Source organism: Prionailurus viverrinus, chromosome B2 (assembly GCF_022837055.1).
Source record: "Prionailurus viverrinus isolate Anna chromosome B2, UM_Priviv_1.0, whole genome shotgun sequence".
In the NCBI taxonomy this organism is placed as follows: Eukaryota; Metazoa; Chordata; class Mammalia; order Carnivora; family Felidae; genus Prionailurus; species Prionailurus viverrinus.
In genome coordinates this window covers 152,612,818-152,630,732 of record NC_062565.1, presented here as the reverse complement: position 1 = coordinate 152,630,732, position 17,915 = coordinate 152,612,818, and the positions used below count along the sequence as shown (strand labels likewise).

Below are 17,915 nucleotides of genomic sequence, written 5' to 3'. Positions count from 1 at the left end.
TGATGTAAACTTACTCTTCCAGGGAATTTTCTCAGATAAACTTTTAATAGGAAGTGTTGTTGCTAACTTGGAGGTTATGAGACCACTTAGCTTCTCCATAGGTTCTCTACCACCCACCGTACATCAAAACATTTAACTTAAGCTTGACCGTATAAAAATACAGTATTTTTATAAATTTATATTTTTAGCCTTATGAAACCTAAGAAAATAATGAACCTGTGAATACATTTTAGTACCTTCATCTCAGAGATGCCACTGATGTGTTGATTCATTGTTTTTCAGTTTTAAAAAGTCCTCATTTAAATGTGCCCTTTAAGTCAGGCCAACATGTCTACCTCGCGCTGACTCCCACTAGAAGTATTCTTATTTAAAGGTAATTATTAGTATCACCAGAAAGATAAAAGTGGAAATTTTCCTCCTGATGCTTATTTGCTTCAGGTTTATATAAATATATGAGATGTAGAGCTACTGTTGTGTGATTTGGACTTTTTTCTGCTGGAAATGGATTTTCATAACTGACAGTCACCTGCACAAGTGACAAGCACAGAGCTGTATGAGTGACCGTCAATGGGTCCAACAGCCCGTCTCTTGTGCTGAAAAAGTCATTCAAACTGTGTGTCCCACAAGTTACTGTCCATATGCACACGGTTATTAGGAAGAAAACACACGAATGTTTCTGGATGCGAAGCTATAGCTCTTGGTTATCCACCATTCCCAGTCCCCACTATGGCCCCCTTGCAGCCAAAAATGTGAGCTGATAATGCATGTGTATGTAATAAATACTATCAAAAGAAAAGCAGTTTTACACTTAAAAATCTATCTTCTGCCATTTATATTTCTAAGTCTGGTACAAATAACGGAACTTTCTACTCAAAACAGTAATGCAGGGTGCGTGGGTGGCTCAGTCGGTTGAGGGTCCGACTCTTTGATTTTGGCTCAAGGTCACGATCTCACAGTTTGTGAGATCAAGTCCCATGTTGGGTTCTGCACTGACAGTGCAGAGCCTGCTTGGGATTCCCTCTCTTCTTCTGTCTCTGCTTGTCATCCCCACACTCTTTCTCTCAAAATGAATAAATACACATTTAAAAAAAAAAGCTTTAAAAAAACCAGTAATGCAAAAACTAAAGTTTACACTGGTACATGTGAACCCAGTAATGAAGCAATAAAATCTCTGTGAGTTATTTAGCCATACCACATTTTTACAAAATGCAAAATGCAGAACTAGCTATAGACTGGCAGAGACAAAAGAAAAATTTAGAAAAGAAAAAGAAAAATCAGTGTAACGTGCCCTTGAAATGTAATTCCACGATAAGAGGAAGGTTTTTTTTTTTTTAATTTTTTTAATCTTTATTTATTTTTGAGAGAGAGACAACGTGTGAGGCAGGGAAGGAGCAGAGAGAGAAGGAGACACAGAAAGCAAAGCAGGCTCCAGGCTCCAAGCCGTCAGCACAGAGCCTGACACGGGGTCGAACTCATGAACTGTGAGATCATGACCTGAGCCGAAGTCGGACGCTCAACCAACTGAGCCACCTAGGCGCCCCAAGAATACGTTTCTTAATGATAATCAATAATTCATAAAGTGAATTCAGGTTTGAGAAATAGTCATGTAACTTTCTACTCCAGCCAAGTAAAAATCTGATGGTTATGCCAAAGAAAGAGACCCAAGATCTGTCACATCGGAGCCCAGAGTAGAAGGTAAGATGGCTCAAAGGGGTTGAGAATACGGGAGGTCTAAGTGGGCTAAAGAAATAGAGAAGTGATTGCAAAGGCCTTTTTTTATTGTTGCTGTGACAAAAGTGAGACAAAAGTCATTTAAAAATAATACAGACAAGGAAGGGAAGTGGGAGAGGGAGTGATCCGGTCCTTCCTTCACTGAGGTGTCTAAACATTACCCTGCACTTGGGCAACTATTAAAAAGGCAAACACTGGGGCACATGGGTGGCTCAGTCGTGAAGCACCCGACTTCGGTTCAGGTCATGATCTTGCAGTCTGTGAGATCAAGCCCCGTGTCGGGCTCTGTGCTGACAGCTCAGGAGCCTGGAGCTGCTTTGGATTCTGTCTCTCCCTTGCTCTCTGCTCCTCTTCCGCTTGTGCTGTATGTCTCTTTGTCTCAAAAATAAACCTTAAAAAAAATTTTTTTACACAGGCAAATACCTTCATGCGCCTTTATAATTCTCGCACATTAAGTGTAAAACTAAAGAAACAAACTGTCCAACTTGTTGAGGAACACCAATCAAGACCTAGCACTGCACCCTAACTCGAGGCCTCCAACCCCGGGTTTATCTGGGCAAGGAGGACACACACTGTGACGACAGTGATCCTAGTGGACACTTTATTGGGCCCTTCTACAAAACACATTTCATTGTCCCACAGTGCAATGCCCCAGTAACCCCAGGGAGTAACCATACCTCGTCCCAGACTGGCATAGGGAAGTGCTTAGTAAACATCTGGAGAGGAGTGAGCGACTGCAACTTGGACAGTGGAAGTAAGCTGCTAGAAGCCCTGGGCCTTCTCACCACAACCCTGGACCCCAGGACGGGAGCCACCTCGCAGACAGTGACGGCCACAGGGGAGGGACCACATGAGTCAAAATGCTTGGAAAGCATAAGCAAAGTGAAAGCAGGTTCCCTCACCTGCGAGGTCTCCCCAGCCTCCACTAAACTTACATGCATTGCAAGCCTCCAGGTCCGACAGCAGACAGGCCTCTGACGTGTGTGCCAACACGGAACCCGTGTTTTAGTTAGAGAACCGCGGGGGGCTAGCGCTCACGGGGTAGATGCTGGAAAATGGCACGGGAAAGAGTCCGTAACCACACCCCAGGCCACCACCCTCCCACAAGGCAAGGGCAGGAGTGAGGAGCCACTGCAGCACCCAGGGTGAGGAGCTCAGGTTACCTGCACGAAGAGGTAGGTCAGGAGGCAGCACAGCGCTTTGAAGGGATTCTCCACCGCCTGCAGCTCTTCTCTTGAGGAGGAGAGGTCGAAGCAGCCTAGCAGCGCGTCCAAGCGCCGGGCTTGTATCCCTGCGTCTTGGTTCAGCCACAGTAATTTCAAGTTAGGGGTTCCCCCTAGGTAAAAGCACAAACTCCACTTATCATTATCCTTTGCACCACCAAGTTATCACATGCTTCTTGTAGAAATACAATAAAAGAATAAAAGACGCAAACCTCCTCTCTTCCTGACATCCTTGGGCTTTAGGGCTTAAAGAGCTAGAAAGTAAACATGGACAGACCTACCTGGTTAAAAGAAACAAACCCTAAAAGGCCAACACATATGTACTTCATTGAGAACATTCTTCTTTTCTTAAAGGCTGTGTTTTGAGGGAAATGAGGGCTTTTTTCCTACCTGCGCTGCATCCTGCATTGTGAGGAGTGCTTTTCAGAGTATGTGTCAAAGGCCCTGTCTCAGGGTGTGAGAAACAACACAGCCACATGAAACGCTGCTGGGAAGGCCACCAACTGACCCTGTTAGCGTGTTCTCTTATTCCCCTAACCAGCAGTTTCCAAACTTGAGCGTAAAAAGAACCCGCTGCAGAGACAGATATAAATGTAAAAACCACGTTTTCCTGGGTCTTGCACGCAGAAAGCCCGCTCCACCAGCTATGAGAGTACCTGGAGTGTGCACTGAACAACCTGCAGGCTTGGGTGCAGGGCATCTGGGGACCCCATGCTTTCCAAAGCATGTCCCTAAAACTAGTAAGCAGAAATTCCTAACATAATCTTTAGTGTTTCATTTCTATGTTTTACATATACATTTAAATTATTAAAGTAAAATAAAACAAAGAGACAGCCGTTACTCATTTCCTTAAACCACAACAAATGACAGTGTGAGTCTGCAGGAAGGACAGAGGCCTCGCTGGTGCTGGCAGACAGAGCTACAGATTCCGGGCCGAGCCAGGTCCCTGTACGGGCAGCTGCTGGGCATTTCTGTAGGGTCATGCCTGAAAAGCCAGGACAGCTGGGGTCTAAAACCCAGTAACCAAATGGCATCAGAATTAAATGACTCAAAAAGGAAGCTCTTTTTTCCTTATATTGCTCACAGTATTATTTAACATTCTCAGTTGTGTATCTCCCACCATCAAAAGTGAAACAACCGAGCAAAGTCACTTGCATTTCTGAAATGGCTGAAGTGTTTCCTCTATCCAAAAACATTTATCATTATTCTGGGGAGAAAAAAAAATCATTTTTCTCTTTCAAGACTGAAAATACTAAAGATAACTGGCAAAAAAAACCCCAGACCCAATCTCCCGCACTAGTTAGTAAGACAGAGATACTACTCCGAGGTGATCACAATGGTCGTCATGACTTCCCAGAAACACGCTTTTCAGGGAAATAATCACCTTGCAGCGACAGCAAACCGTAGCCCATGGGCCAAATGCACTTCATCCTGTTTCTGTAGGCCCATAAACTAAGAATGGTTCTCGGGGGTTTAAATGACCGAAAAAAATCAAAAGAAAAATATTTCTCAATGTGAGAAAATTACATGAAGTGCCAATTTCAATGTCCCTAAATAAAATTTAATGGAAACAGTACCACACTCATTCATTCTTGTGCTGCCTGTGGCTCCCTGCGCAGTCTGAATGCAGAGCTGGGTAGCAGCACAGAGACCACATTGCCCCCAAGGTCTAAAATATTTACCTCTAACTCTTTGCAGAAAAAGTTTGCCAAGCCCTGATCTAAGGTAAGGGATGAATATCCCATTATCAGTTATTTCAAATATACTAAAGTAGTTGAAAAACATTTTTTCTGACTCTACCCTCCCCAAGTCATGCATTGTAAAAAACTTAAGAAAAAATAGCATAAATAAAATAAAATAAAAATAAAAACCATCGACAACCCTGTCACTCAGATATAGCCATATTTTAAAACATAGCTTCTGGTCCTTTTTTCAGTGCATGTAAAGCATTTACCCACCCAGCTAAGAGGCCAAGTCCCCATTACAGTGCAAGGGGATGGACAATGAAAGATTTTACTTGTGTTTCATTTGCTTACACATAAGAGTTTAATACAGGAAGAATGAGCTTCATGAGATATATTTAGAGCCAAGTATTGTGGCAGTAATGAACATGAGATGTTCTGAACGGTGGGACATGCTGATGGCAGTTACTCCCACCCTTAGCGTCATCTGGGAATTTGTTAAAACTGCCAATTCTTGGGGTGCCTGGGGGGCTCAGTCGGTTAAGTGTCCGACTTCGGCTCAGGTCATGATCTCACGGTTCATGAGCTCGAGCCCCACGCTGGGCTCTGTGCTGGCAGCTCGGAGCCTGGAGCCTGCTTCGGATTCTGGGTCTCCTCCTCTCTCTGCCCCTCCCGCCTGCCTGCCTGCCTCTCTCTCTCTCTCTCTCTCTCTCTCTCTCTCTCTCTCTCAAAAAATAAATATGTATATTTTTTAAATTACCAATTCTTGGGACCCTGCCCTAGGCCTCCTAAATCTAATTCCACGGGGCAGGGGGCAGCAATCTGTTGTAACATGCTCTCCAGGTGATTCTGGTGCAGGCAAAGATTGAATACCACGAAACAGCTAAGAAATAATTTACACAGACAAAAATAACTTAAAAAAAAAAAGCTAAAAAATCAATTACATAAACAAGAATAACTTGCCAATAATTAAATTGGTTCTTGAGGTCTAATGATAAAATAGATTATAGAAAACTACCAGTTTGAAAAATCATGTCCTCAGAAATTAGAGAATTTTAATCCTAAATTCAATCAATTATTCAGTCAAGAAATAGGCACTGAACACCCATCTGCATGTTAATGTAGGAGGTAAGACACCACCACAGCCTTCTCCAGAACGTGAGGGTCTTTGTCTTTAATACAAGACCACATATTCTGGAGCTGTCATCATTTCATGCCACAAGCAGTACTCGCTGGGCTGTAAGGGGACCCTCTGATGACCCCATGTAACAGCTGTAATTATAAGGTTGGTTCTCTTCCTAAGTACTATCCACAGATTTACTCCTCAGTTGATACATTTCATCATCTTAAGCCATAAAGGGTGAATTTCTTTGAAGGATCATTTACATTAGTTCTCTTCTACTAGTAAACGGATTCTAGTCAAAGTGGTTTTTAACCTTGGTATGATAACCCAAGAGGTTGGGCCTACCTAACACAAAAGATACTGTTAGTAATTTCAGTTTAAGGTGCGCCCAAGTGGCTCAGCGGGTTGAGCACCTGACTCTTGATTTCGGTTCAGGTCATGATCCCAGGGTTGTGGGATCGAGCCCTGCGTTGGGCTCTGTGCTGAGCAAGGGGCATGTTTGGGATTCTCTCTCTCCCTCCCCCCAACTTGTGTGCTCCCTCTCTGAAATAAATAAAATGAAAACCAAAATTAAAAGAAACCTAATTTGGGGGCACTTGGGTGGCTCAGTTGGTTAAGTGTCCAACTCTTGCTTTCAGCTCAGGTCATGATCTCATGGTTCATGGGATCGAGCCTCATGTCAGATACCATGCTGATGGCTTGGAGCCTGGTTGGGATTCTCTCTCTCCCTCTTTCTTTGCCCTTCCCCCCACTCATGTACACATGCTCTCTCTCAAAGTAAATAAACTTAAAAAAATTATTAAAAAAAAACCCACGAAACCTATTTTGATCAGAATTTTCAATTCTGATCAGCTCAGAGCTCCTCTCTTTCCACCACAGCTACACACACACACACACACACACACACACACACACACACACACACACACCCTCACTCCTGGGGACAGACAAGATTGTGCCAGAAAAGATCAAGGGTGGCCCCTATACTTCCCCCAGAGCTCCATGGGCAGCTGAGATGTTTCAAAGAGCCACAGACCTAAAAAATCAATCTCATCTTTAGGTCATCAACTAGCGTCGCATCTAAAACACATCAGCTTCAAAAACCTGTTTATGTAACTTGGTAAAAGATTTTGTGTGAACAGATGGTCAGGAAAGCCTAGGAGCCCTCCAGGGGACCCGAGTCCACAGAGGTGGGGCAGAGGGCTAGGGAAGGAAGTCACTTCTGTGAATGGCAAGGGTGAAGACCTTCTCGAGAGATACCTGGACGACCCACTGCTGGCAAAGGGCTGCTGGCTGCACCTCTTGAGTAACAAAGCAATAGAGCAATGGTTCTGTTTGTGTTTTTACAGCAGTGAACACGACTGAGTAAAGACACTCTTGAGACTCTAAGCCATGGCCATTGTGTACACTTTTTATATGGAAATATGTACTTCAATAGCTGTGTCTTAAGACTTATCTTATGGCTATCTCCCTTGCCCATCACTAGGGTGATAAAAACCACACACCCATCTGATTTGTGCCCACTGTCAGGATGTGACTGATGAGGGTTCTCAAAGTTAAATACATCTTATGTCTCATGTTTACCTGGGAAGACTTTATTATTTATTAGTTCATGAGTTTGATTTACATGGATATTTGTTTAATAGAGCATTCCTGGCCAAAATAAAACAAAATTAAAATCCCTGGGGACTTATATGTGAACTGAATCTTCACTATGGCTGGGTAAACTTCAAGAGCCTATTTATAATGAGGAAAAAAAATTCATTCAGCTATAAACAGAGTAGAATGCATTAATAACATATTCAGCTCTAAACGTACATAGATGAAATGTCTAATTTCACACTTGCGAAACGACACTGTTATACCACATCTACCTAATGCACTCAAAATACAGTGAATGTGGCTATAAAAAGCAGTGTGAAATTCAACTGTTGGCTTATGACTCAAATGTGTATTTGTAACACATTATCCGACAAATCTTCAAACTGTTTTTACAAATGGAAAGAAAACCACAACTGAGGTTTTAAACCCATTTCTCTCTTTTTAAAAAATGTTTATTTATTTATTTATTTAGGGAGAGAAAAGCATGTGCACACAGCGGGGGAGGAGCAGAGTGAGGGAGAGAGAGAATCCCAAGAAGCCCAGCACGAGGCTCAATCCCACAAATGCGAGATCATGACCCACGCTTGTATCAAGACACCTCACTGACTTGAACCACCACGGCCCCCCAAACCCATTTCTCTTGATCCAAGATCTCAGGTAGGCAGTTCCAGAAGTGGGCCGTCCTGTCATCACCTCCTCACCTGGTGTGCACCGATGGCAGCTGGGGATTTCTACTCACCACCCATAGAAGCTGCCAACATTTGACAACTTTCTTGATCTGCACCCATCAGGTGTCAAGATGAAAAGCATCAACAGTATATAGAAGAGAGGCTGAAATCAGAAAGCTTCACTACCACTTCCCAGCAAATGAGACATGAGTTAACACAGCCCTTCTTTCAAGAAATGTACCATTTCATGTCATTTCACTTTGTAAAAGTCATCTAAGAGGACCTGAAAGATTTTGGTGAGTAAAATGTCCTTATATAGCCAGAAATACTAAGTTTATTTACTGATTCTTGAACAACACTTGAAAAAAACTGCAGGTAGACAAATTGCCAATTAGAAGTCTATAATCAGCTGTCCCAGGTTTCTAAAATAAGGGTACGCTTCTGGGGACTGAAAAATGACAATGAGGGGGGGAGAAAATCACTACTACTTTGTCTAAAGAAAAAAAATCTCCAATTCTGGAGATAAAAATGCTATTTCTAATGCCTGCCTGTTGTTTGCTCCAAGACTCAGTCCACGAAATGCGGAACACTGGTAAGTGAGGAAGAAGAAAGAAAGCGGGTTGCATGTCCCCAGACTCTTCAAGAGCTGTGTCTGGGGAAAGGAAGCTAGATTTCAAGGTACACCCTTCTTGCATCATTGGAAACAGCATGTCTCACGATATGTGGTGAGATAAATGAGAGCTGTAACACGTAGCAACACGTGATCCCTGTAACACAGATTAGGCACTCGCACATACATCTGACTGTCTACAACCTGCACACACACACACGCACACACACACACACACACACACACGGGACATCTGACTGTCTAAAACCTACATACACACACAGGGGACATCGGTCTACAACCTGTACACACACACACGGGGGACATCTGACTGTCTACAACCTGCACACACAGGGGAACACAGGAAGATCAGTGAGCAACCTGAATAAAATATGCCAGTGATGACATTTACTTTTCTGCTCCCTGACTGGTCAATTTTAATTCTTTCTCCTTTTTAGGTAACCTCTGCAATTTTTCTGCTCCCCTGTTTCCTTTCCATTTTGTTGAAAAATATGATTTCTGTTTTATTTCTACTATTTAAGAAAGCAAGCTAAATCAAATGTGCTGTTAGAAGAAAGCCTTTAAGAGAAAAACACTCTGGTCTCTCTACCAGGAGATTCACTGAAAATGTAACATTTATGGAATCAACCTGATTGAAGCTGTCTCAGGAGAACAAGAAAAATCAGACGTGTGTCCTGAGGTGACACTCCTTCCACCGACAGCACTACTGGCCTCACTTGGGAACAAGGGCTCTGATCAGACCTCAGGGGCATGTCACACCCACAGGAGAGGCACCTACAGGTGTCAAGTCTTCTGATGTAGGTGTAGGGAAAGCACCGGTCAGAGGATTCCATGGTTTTTAACCACATGTAGTCTCAGCCTCGAAAAACGCCTGTCACAGAAGCATGGACAGTCTGTTCCTCCATTTTAGTTTAAAAACCATTTGGCATGTTTCCTCATGGATACAGAAAAGTATTTAATGTTAAAAAAAAAATCTTGTTAAAAAAGCGGCGGCGGGGGGCGGGGGGGAGGGGAACACCTGGGTGGCTCAGTCGGTTAAGCGTCCGACTCGATTTCAGCTCAGATCACGATCCCAGGGTCATGGGATGGAGCCCAGCAGCGGGTTCCGGGCTGACAGTGGAGCCTGCTTGGGATTCTCTACCCCCTCTCCCCTCCTCTGCCCCTCCCCCGCTTGTTCTCTCTCTCTCTCTCTCTCTCTCTCTCTCTCTCTCCCCTCCCCCCCACTTGCACATGCTCTCTCACTCAAAAAATAAATTTAAAATTTTGTCATTTTTGTATCATTAACACAAGCATAAACAAGCAGAGCGACTCATGTACATTATCAGCAACGGAAGCTCAGGACCACATCCAGGTCACTGGCAATGGGGGACAAAGGAGCCTTTCAGACCCGGCCCTCTGCACGAGCTCTTCCTAGAGCAGAGCCCGGCACGCTGTCCCGCGTGGGTCTGCATCACAGGCAGAACCTTGTGGGGCCAGTCATGCCAAGGAGACTTTTTGCATAAGCCCCAGAAGGAGTCTCTGTGATAATTTTATGACTTCCAGAGTTTATTAAAACATTTTAGGGAGTGGCCTTTAAAACTAACTCATAATATAATGACGAATAGCCAAACATTCTCTTTAACTCAAACCATTTAGAAAACTATAATAATCCCTTTTCATATTATTTTTGGAAAGACACACTAAGATGGAAAAAATAAAACATTTCTGAAAAATTATTTTGGTTATCCTTTCAAAATATTTCTTGCTGTAAACACAAATGTCAATTCATCTTCATTTGTTTTTTTTGATAAGTACCTTTTTAGGTGTGCGTCTATCACTGACTGAGAGAATAAGGAAATATTCTCTATAATAACTTTCCTCACCTTCTCCCCCAGTACAATTCTATTTAGAAGAAAAATACTTTGCAGTGCTCACATCCTTATTTGGTAAACTAGAGGCCCATGTGATTAAAAATAATAGTGGCATGAGAGAATTTAATGCATACAAAAACGGATTATCAAAATTTTAGAAAATATTTGTTCTCTGAAACAATGACAAGGGACACTAAAAATAAACCCCCACCCCCCTCCCCCTTGGACCTGCCTCTGTGTAGAACACCACCTGAGTCATAAATCCGTGCTCTTGTGTAGGTACCAAGAACTCACAGGAAGAAAGGACTTCAGCTAATTTCTAGGTGACTTTGGTTTTCCTTCCCTCCCATTAAGGGTTTTAAGATAATGCTCGTGGAAGGAAAATCTACTTTTCCAGCTGAAATAACTTCCCTTTCTCTTCCCTTTTCAGTTCATCAAAACACACTTCCAGGGGTAGGGAGGAGACAAGAGTTAATTTAATCAGAATATCAAGACCCCAACCCTGTGAATTTGGTGGACATTTACTGAGCGATGACCAGGCACGAGGCCTGGGGATCTGGCAGCAATGGGCTCAGACCTGCAGCCATGCTCCTCTCGGAGTGGCTCGCTCTCCCCTAGTGTGGGCCTTGAACAGAGCACAGGTGGGGTGAGGCAGTCAGGCAGCAGACTGGCTCAGACTGTTCCCAGCTGTCGAACGCCCTTTCCTCTGCTATGTTTGAATGTTGTTAGACAGATACACTCCTCTTGGGCCCAGGGTTAAAATGAAAATTGGCTTAAGCGCAGTTCTAGAAAAATATGTTTCCACAATGGATCCATTACTGGATTTGTATCAAACGGTGAACAAATTTGATTTATTGAAACCAAAGCTGTCTGTACCTGGAATGTTCATCTGCAGAGGCCTGACGAGGTCCGGGTGCCTCAGTGGGTTCCCAGAGTACACAAACCACTCCTTGACAGTGGGGCAGGTGCTGGCGCCATCTGAGTAGAGACAGCCGGATCAATAGATACGCATGAGTACCGACACGCGTCACCAGGCTAACAGTGAGACAGACCCAGCTCCCCCGGGGACCGATTTCAAGCTGGTGAGTACAGGGAGTCCTTACATCCAAGGTCACTGAGAGGGACCTCAGGCATCCAACAATTAGTTCCCTACCCTCCGATCCCATTTCAACAAGAACAAGAACCTCTGGGGTGGGAGAGCCGGCAGGATAACTTGGGTAAGTAAGCAATGATGGAGGGCAGAGGTAACCACCTAGATGGTTCCTATAATGTCCTTCCTTTTGGGCCCTCACACTGCTCCACATAGCATTTAGTGAAAACTGGGAGGACAGTCCTTTCTGGTCTTCAATCTACTATTTAATGCAACTATCAAGACTACTATAACATTAGACAATTCAAAAAGCTGCTAGGAATAATATAGAATGAAGGCATTTCTGGGACGCCTGGGTGGCTCAGTTGGTTTAGAATGCGACTCTTGATTTTGGCTCAGGTCACGATCCCAGGGTCATGGGATCCAGACCCATGTGGGGCTCTGCGCTGACAGTGGAGCCTGCTTAAGATTCTCTCTCTCTATCTCTCCCCCCTCCCCTGTTCACGTGTGTGCTCGCTTGCTCACTCTCTCTCTCTCTCAATAAATAAATAAAGTACAAAATAAAGCAGGCATTTCTGTATGCTGGATTATTAACTGCTATTAAAAATTCAGTTTATGGGGCACTTGGGGGGCTCAGTCAGTTAAGCGTCTGATTTTGGCTCAGGTCATGATCTCGACCTTTGCAAATTCGAACCACACTCAGACTCTGTGCTGACAGCTCGGAGCCTGGAGCCTGCTTCAGATTCTGTGTCTCCCTCTCTCCCTGCCCCTTCCCCTGCTCACATCTACCTCTCTCAAAAATAAATAAACGTTTGAAAAAGAAATTAGAAAAAAATTCCGTTTGTCTTCTGTTCTACCTTACTCCGTAAGCAAAGGTGGAAGGTGGCTCTCCTACCGCACACACTCGCCTAGCTTGGGGTCTCCGGGCTGCTGTCTCTTCAGCACCCAAACCTCCTGCCTCCACGCCTGCCTCCCCATCCCCAGGGCCCTCTTGACCACCCCCTGACCCTTTGAGGTCTGGTTTCCTTCCCCACACGGCCCAGCCCTGCTTAGACTGTCTTCAGACTCACCCCATCCAAGCCACTGTCCATGTAAATGCAGGCTTTTTGGCTTTTGCTTTTTTACAATGAAAGTGAGACCAGGCTGCACACCCTAAATGGAAATCGCACAATAAAGCCCAAGGTGCCAGCATAAGAATGTAGACCTGGGAGCACGTAGAGCCCCGCAGCCCCCGCCCCACCGCACGCCGTGTGCCCTGGCGTCCTCACCTAGATCTGCACACAGCGGGCCTGCAGCACCCCTAGGTCTCTGGCTCACCGGTGCAGGGGGTTGTGTGCTGCTCGGCTGGGCCCCTGAGGACCCCAGCTCTGGCTCGCATCCTGCTCCCCCGCTACAGCACCTCCCACCCTCCACCCCACCATGCCCTTTCTCATCTCCACATGCGGATGTGGTCCACACCCCCCCCCTCGCCCCTTCCTCCACTCAAGACCTGTGTGCTTCCCCACCACAGCTCTCTGGCCAACACTGCACGTGCCTGCTTTCTCCCCTCACTGCCCACCCGACCGAGCTCCTGGTACCAGGAGAGAGTCGCCGTCATGGTCCCAGGGCAGATGCTTACTAACTTTAATGAACACATTCAACTTAGCCTAAATCCCACACGTACAAAAAGAAAAAGAAAAAAAGGAACTCTGAATAGTATTCTTACGGCTGCTAAAAAAACAAACAAAAACACCCAACCCACTTTCTACGTAATCCTCTTGGCCAAGGTATTCACCACCCTAAAAAACAGTCAGCTGAGCGCATGGTGTTCTAAGCCACTATTTCCAAAAGGAGAGCATTCTCTCACACCCAAGACAAACCTCACCGGCTTTCGGCGTCTCGCTGGATGAGGACACTCAACCACCGTCACGCGCCTAGTCTGCCGACGGTCTCCTTGGCAAGACTGAAACATTTACAAAACCACATTTTATGTCGTCTTTCACCTACAACTGCTCCAAATCTCTAAATATAAGGGTTTGGGGTTGACTTCTCAGAGTTTTAATTCCAAATAACATGAGAAGAAAGCAGTTTCATGATAGGCACTGGTATCCTTTATTAAACAACACCAGGTACATTTTCTTTTATTTCCTCTCCTGTTAAGACCTAGAGAAGTCAGTTTTTGGACACATATTCCAAGAGAAATGCCACACAGCAGTCACTTACTCAGCTACCATCCAGGAAGAGCTGCCCAGCCCAGTGAGACCAGCTCAATAGGATCCATACACCCTGCTTCTGTGCAAGGCACGCACTGGGCCAAAGACCAGCAGAGACCCCGGCTTCCCCCTCTTCTCCAGAATTCTCATCAGCACAGACAGCAAATTCCTTCTTTTCTCCACGATTTAGGCCAGTAGGGTTAAGTCCACATTAACCCTTAACAAAGTTTCTCTTAATTAACAAAAGAACAAAAGCTTTTGCTTTTAAGGTGATTGACTTAAACCCAATGAGTTTCATTGACCACACAATACAGTCACGGAACAAGAGTGAACCACGCTGCTGAAAACGCAGTACCTGTCAGCTACTGACCACACAGAGGCTTGAATATGAAAACCCACAATTTCTATCACATAACAAATTAGCTAGCCAGAGGATTAAAGTTAAAGCCGCCCTGCTGATCTGAACTTTCACTCCCTAAATGAACTTTTATCTGAAGCTGTGGGCCAGGATACAGGAAGTGACAGAGATATTAACATGAGTATTTTTCTGAGGTGCAGGGCAAGTAAAGGAGCATTAAATCACTTTGTGGGTTCTGCCCCTCCCCGCGTGAGCTGCTGGGCAACAGGGACACCCAAGGTGCGTCCTCACTTCCTTCCTCTATCATGAGAGGCCACAAGGGCAGCGCACAGTAGCTAGAAAATGTCAACATTTACAAGAATTAAGTTTTATAGTCTGGTTAATGACTTTTCCAAACCCAAATATTCAGATGGCAGCATTTTCACTTTTATTCAAATTATCCCTCTCACAGACGCGGTTAAACTCCGCAATCCTTCCAAAACCCAGAGCTAGATGTAAAGTGTTACCGGAGATCCTCTTAAAAGAAACAGACACTGCTGAAAAATCCTAGGGGTTAGCCTGTTATCTGGGGTGCCACATAATTTCAGAGATTTTTCTATAAAACTCCTTGAAGAAAACAGAGGCAATAAACTCTTGGACATTGGTGTGAGCGATACTTTTTTGGATCTGTCTCTTGAGGCAAGGGCAACAAAGGCAAAAATAAACTATTGGGACTTCATCAAATTAAAAAACTTCTGCACAGTGAAGGAAACCATCAACAAAACCAAAGGCAACCTACTGAATGGAAGAAGATATTTACGACCAACATATCCAATATGGGGTTAGTATACAGAGTATATAAAGAACTCCTACAACTCAACACTAAAGAATCAAACAATCTGATTAAGAAATGGGAGAGAGGTCCAGAACAGATATTTTCCAAAGACGTCCAACAGACATCTTTCCAAAGATGGCCAACAGACACATGAAAAGATGCTCAGTGTCACCCATCATCAGGGAAACACAAATCAAGACCACAATGAGATGCCACCTCACACTTGTCAGAATGGCTAGAATCAAAAAGACAAAAACAACGAGCGTTGGGGAGGACGTGGAGAAAAGGGAACCCTTACTCACTGTCGGTGGAAGTGGAAACTGCTGCCACCGCTACGGAAAACAGTATGGAGGCTCCTCACAAAACTAAAAATAGAAATACCACGTGATACAGTGATTTCATTTCTGGGTATTTACCCTGATAAAAAGAAAACACTCATTTGAAAAGATACGTGCAACTCTATGTTTGTGGCAGCGTTATTTACAATAGCCAAGATACGGAAGCAGCCCAAGTTGTCCACCGATAGATCAATGGATAAAGGTACACACGCAAACACAGAGGAATTATCAGCCAGCCATAAAAAAGAATGAAATGCTGCAACAACAAAGATGGGTGTAGAGGGTCTTATGCTAAGTGAAACAAGCCAGATGGAGAAAGACAAGTACCATATAATTTCCACTGGTACGTGGAATCTAAAAAAAACCAAAACAGATGTACAAACAGAAAGAGACTCATAAATACCGAGAAAGCGGAGGTTGCCAGAGACGAGGTGGGGGGTGGGAAGGCTGGATGAAACAGCGGAAGGGGATTAAGGAGAAGACTTCCAGTTACAAGATAAATAAGGCACGAAGACGAAAGTACAGTGTAGGTCATGTAGTCAATAATGTGGGAATAAGCTTGTATGGTGACAGATGGTAACCATACTTATCATGCTGAGCGTTTTTTAATTTATATAAATGTCGAATCACTGTGTTGTACACCTAAAATGAATATTGTATGTCAACTACACTTCAATTAAAAATGTTAAAAATTAAAAAAATAAAACTCTGTTTAACAGGAAAAACAAAATTTCAGAGGTGTTAATCTGGCATGCACTTTGCAACTACAGCAGAAAAATGGGCAACAATTCGGTGTGTCTGAATAGAAATGAGATAATCTTCTTAAATGCCTAAAAATCAAGAAAAAGAGAAGAAGAAATTAAGTTTGGTAATTCCTAAAAGAAAAGGCTGATTTCTCAGACTTTCGACTTGCCAGGCTGCGCGTGCAAAGGAGTGAAGAACTGGAGAAAAGTTCTCTGCTAGTTTAACTCCCTTGAAGCTGTAACATTTTATATGGAAAAAGGAAAAAAAGACATAATCAAACTCGGTCTTCTGCTACTCCCAAAGGACGGACACACGGCTCCACTGCGTACGATCTTCTGTATGTAACGAAGACACCTCTTCTCGGAGCAAAGTTGTGGAAGTGTCCACACTGGCAGCCCCTCCGCAGGAAAACTCTGCCTCGCTTATGCCCACCGCTCCTCCGCAGGCGTGTGCTGGGGCAGCGGCGGGCAAGGGGCGAGACAGTGAGGAGAAGCAATGTTGATCACAACCTCTCAATTACTGGGACTTCCAAGTTTGATAACATCCCTCCGGCTTTTAAAGAAAGAGATCTGTCCTTAGGGTTCTGTAATATTTTTATACTGCTGGTTTAATCTACGCTTATATGTGGCCTTAGTCCTGAAAAAGTTAAAAAGGTTCCCCAAACATACTCTCTTGTGTACACGTATCTAGGATTTTAATGAGCCGGTGGCCTGGACAGTGACTATTTACCCACGGGGCTGGCTGCCCCATCAGGAGAGCACCAGCCTCCTCCAGCTGTGTGGGGGTCCCTAGAAGGGTGCTGGGGGAGAAGGAGGGCAGAATGGCAAGGGAAGAGTGTGACCCCCCCCAACTGCAGACGGCTGCCTGCGTGCACGGCTCTGGCCGGCCTCTCCGTCGGCGGAGCGGTAAAGGAGGACACACTTTGCCTTTGCTTCGGCACCTGCCTGAGTTTTTTCCATTTCCTAAAATGTAGAAGGCTTCACAGTGATGTAAGCTAAGCTTTTCATTAGGAGACAGACAGAACCTGAAGTAAAGTGAGAACGGGCATGAAGGCAGGATGGGAGGAGGCGGGAATGACGGCAGCCGGTCTGGGGCCATGACACCACCTGGCCGTCTAAACAGCACACAGTTGGCCAGACAGAATACACGGAGGAGAGCTGCCAGCCAAGCACCCCAATATAATCAGAGGAGGTGGAGTACCCAACAGACCAGCCATCCGAGCTGTACCCAAAACTGGGGACTCTGAAGCGCCCGCCTGTCAGTCCAGTGCCCGCGCTTTTTGGCTCAGGCCTCTGGTTTCGGCGGCTGCGTGAGTTTAAGGCTCAGGGTCTACACCTGTGGGGTGAGAGGCGCCTTTGGTTCTAAATCTCACTTCAGTCAAGTGGCTCCCACCTGCCAGTCAGACTGGACTCAGAGAAGGCTGCTCGCCTGTGGGACTTGAAAGCCCATCACTCTTTCTCCTGTGTCCAAAATTCCACCGTTACAGTCCTCTTCTAAGGAAAGCTTTGCTAAGTGGAAATACTCCTGAAATGGTCATATTTTAAACATATACTCAAAAATGAGATCACAAATCACCGAATTTATATCAAGAATCTGCAGGGCACAGTAAAATGCCACCTGAACAGTCTCTGCTAGCTCAGCTGACAGCAAACGGGGACAAGGGACATCAGACAAACAAGCCCATAAACAAACTGTGACGATATCAGAACAAACATACACGGTCCTTTTTTGATAAAGGAATAAGGGAGGAATTTGGGGGAGGTAGTTTTTAAGGGCATAAGGAACAAACAGAATTGATCAGAATGGCCTGAGCTAGAAAAAAGTAAAAGTTGTATCTGTCAACATGGATAGTTTCTAGAGCAATGCAAG

At 44.6% G+C, this 17,915-nt stretch overlaps 1 protein-coding gene across 11 annotated transcripts in view; it reads right to left on the bottom strand.

The window, feature by feature from the left end:
- Positions 1–17,915, bottom strand: part of FAM120B (family with sequence similarity 120B) — a 112,335-nt gene that overhangs the window by 54,622 nt on the left and 39,798 nt on the right. For 10 of the 11 annotated variants that reach the window (XR_007152342.1, XR_007152341.1, XR_007152338.1 and 7 more), the window contains 2 exons: positions 11,387–11,488; positions 2,895–3,067 (listed from right to left, as the gene is read on the bottom strand). Coding sequence is in view for 4 of the 11 variants with exons in the window: in XM_047859743.1 (XP_047715699.1) it covers positions 2,895–3,067; positions 11,387–11,488 (275 nt within the window). In the remaining 7 variants the exon portion in view is untranslated. The remainder of the gene's footprint in view (positions 1–2,894; positions 3,068–11,386; positions 11,489–17,915) is intronic. The other variant, XR_007152340.1, reaches the window with a different exon arrangement.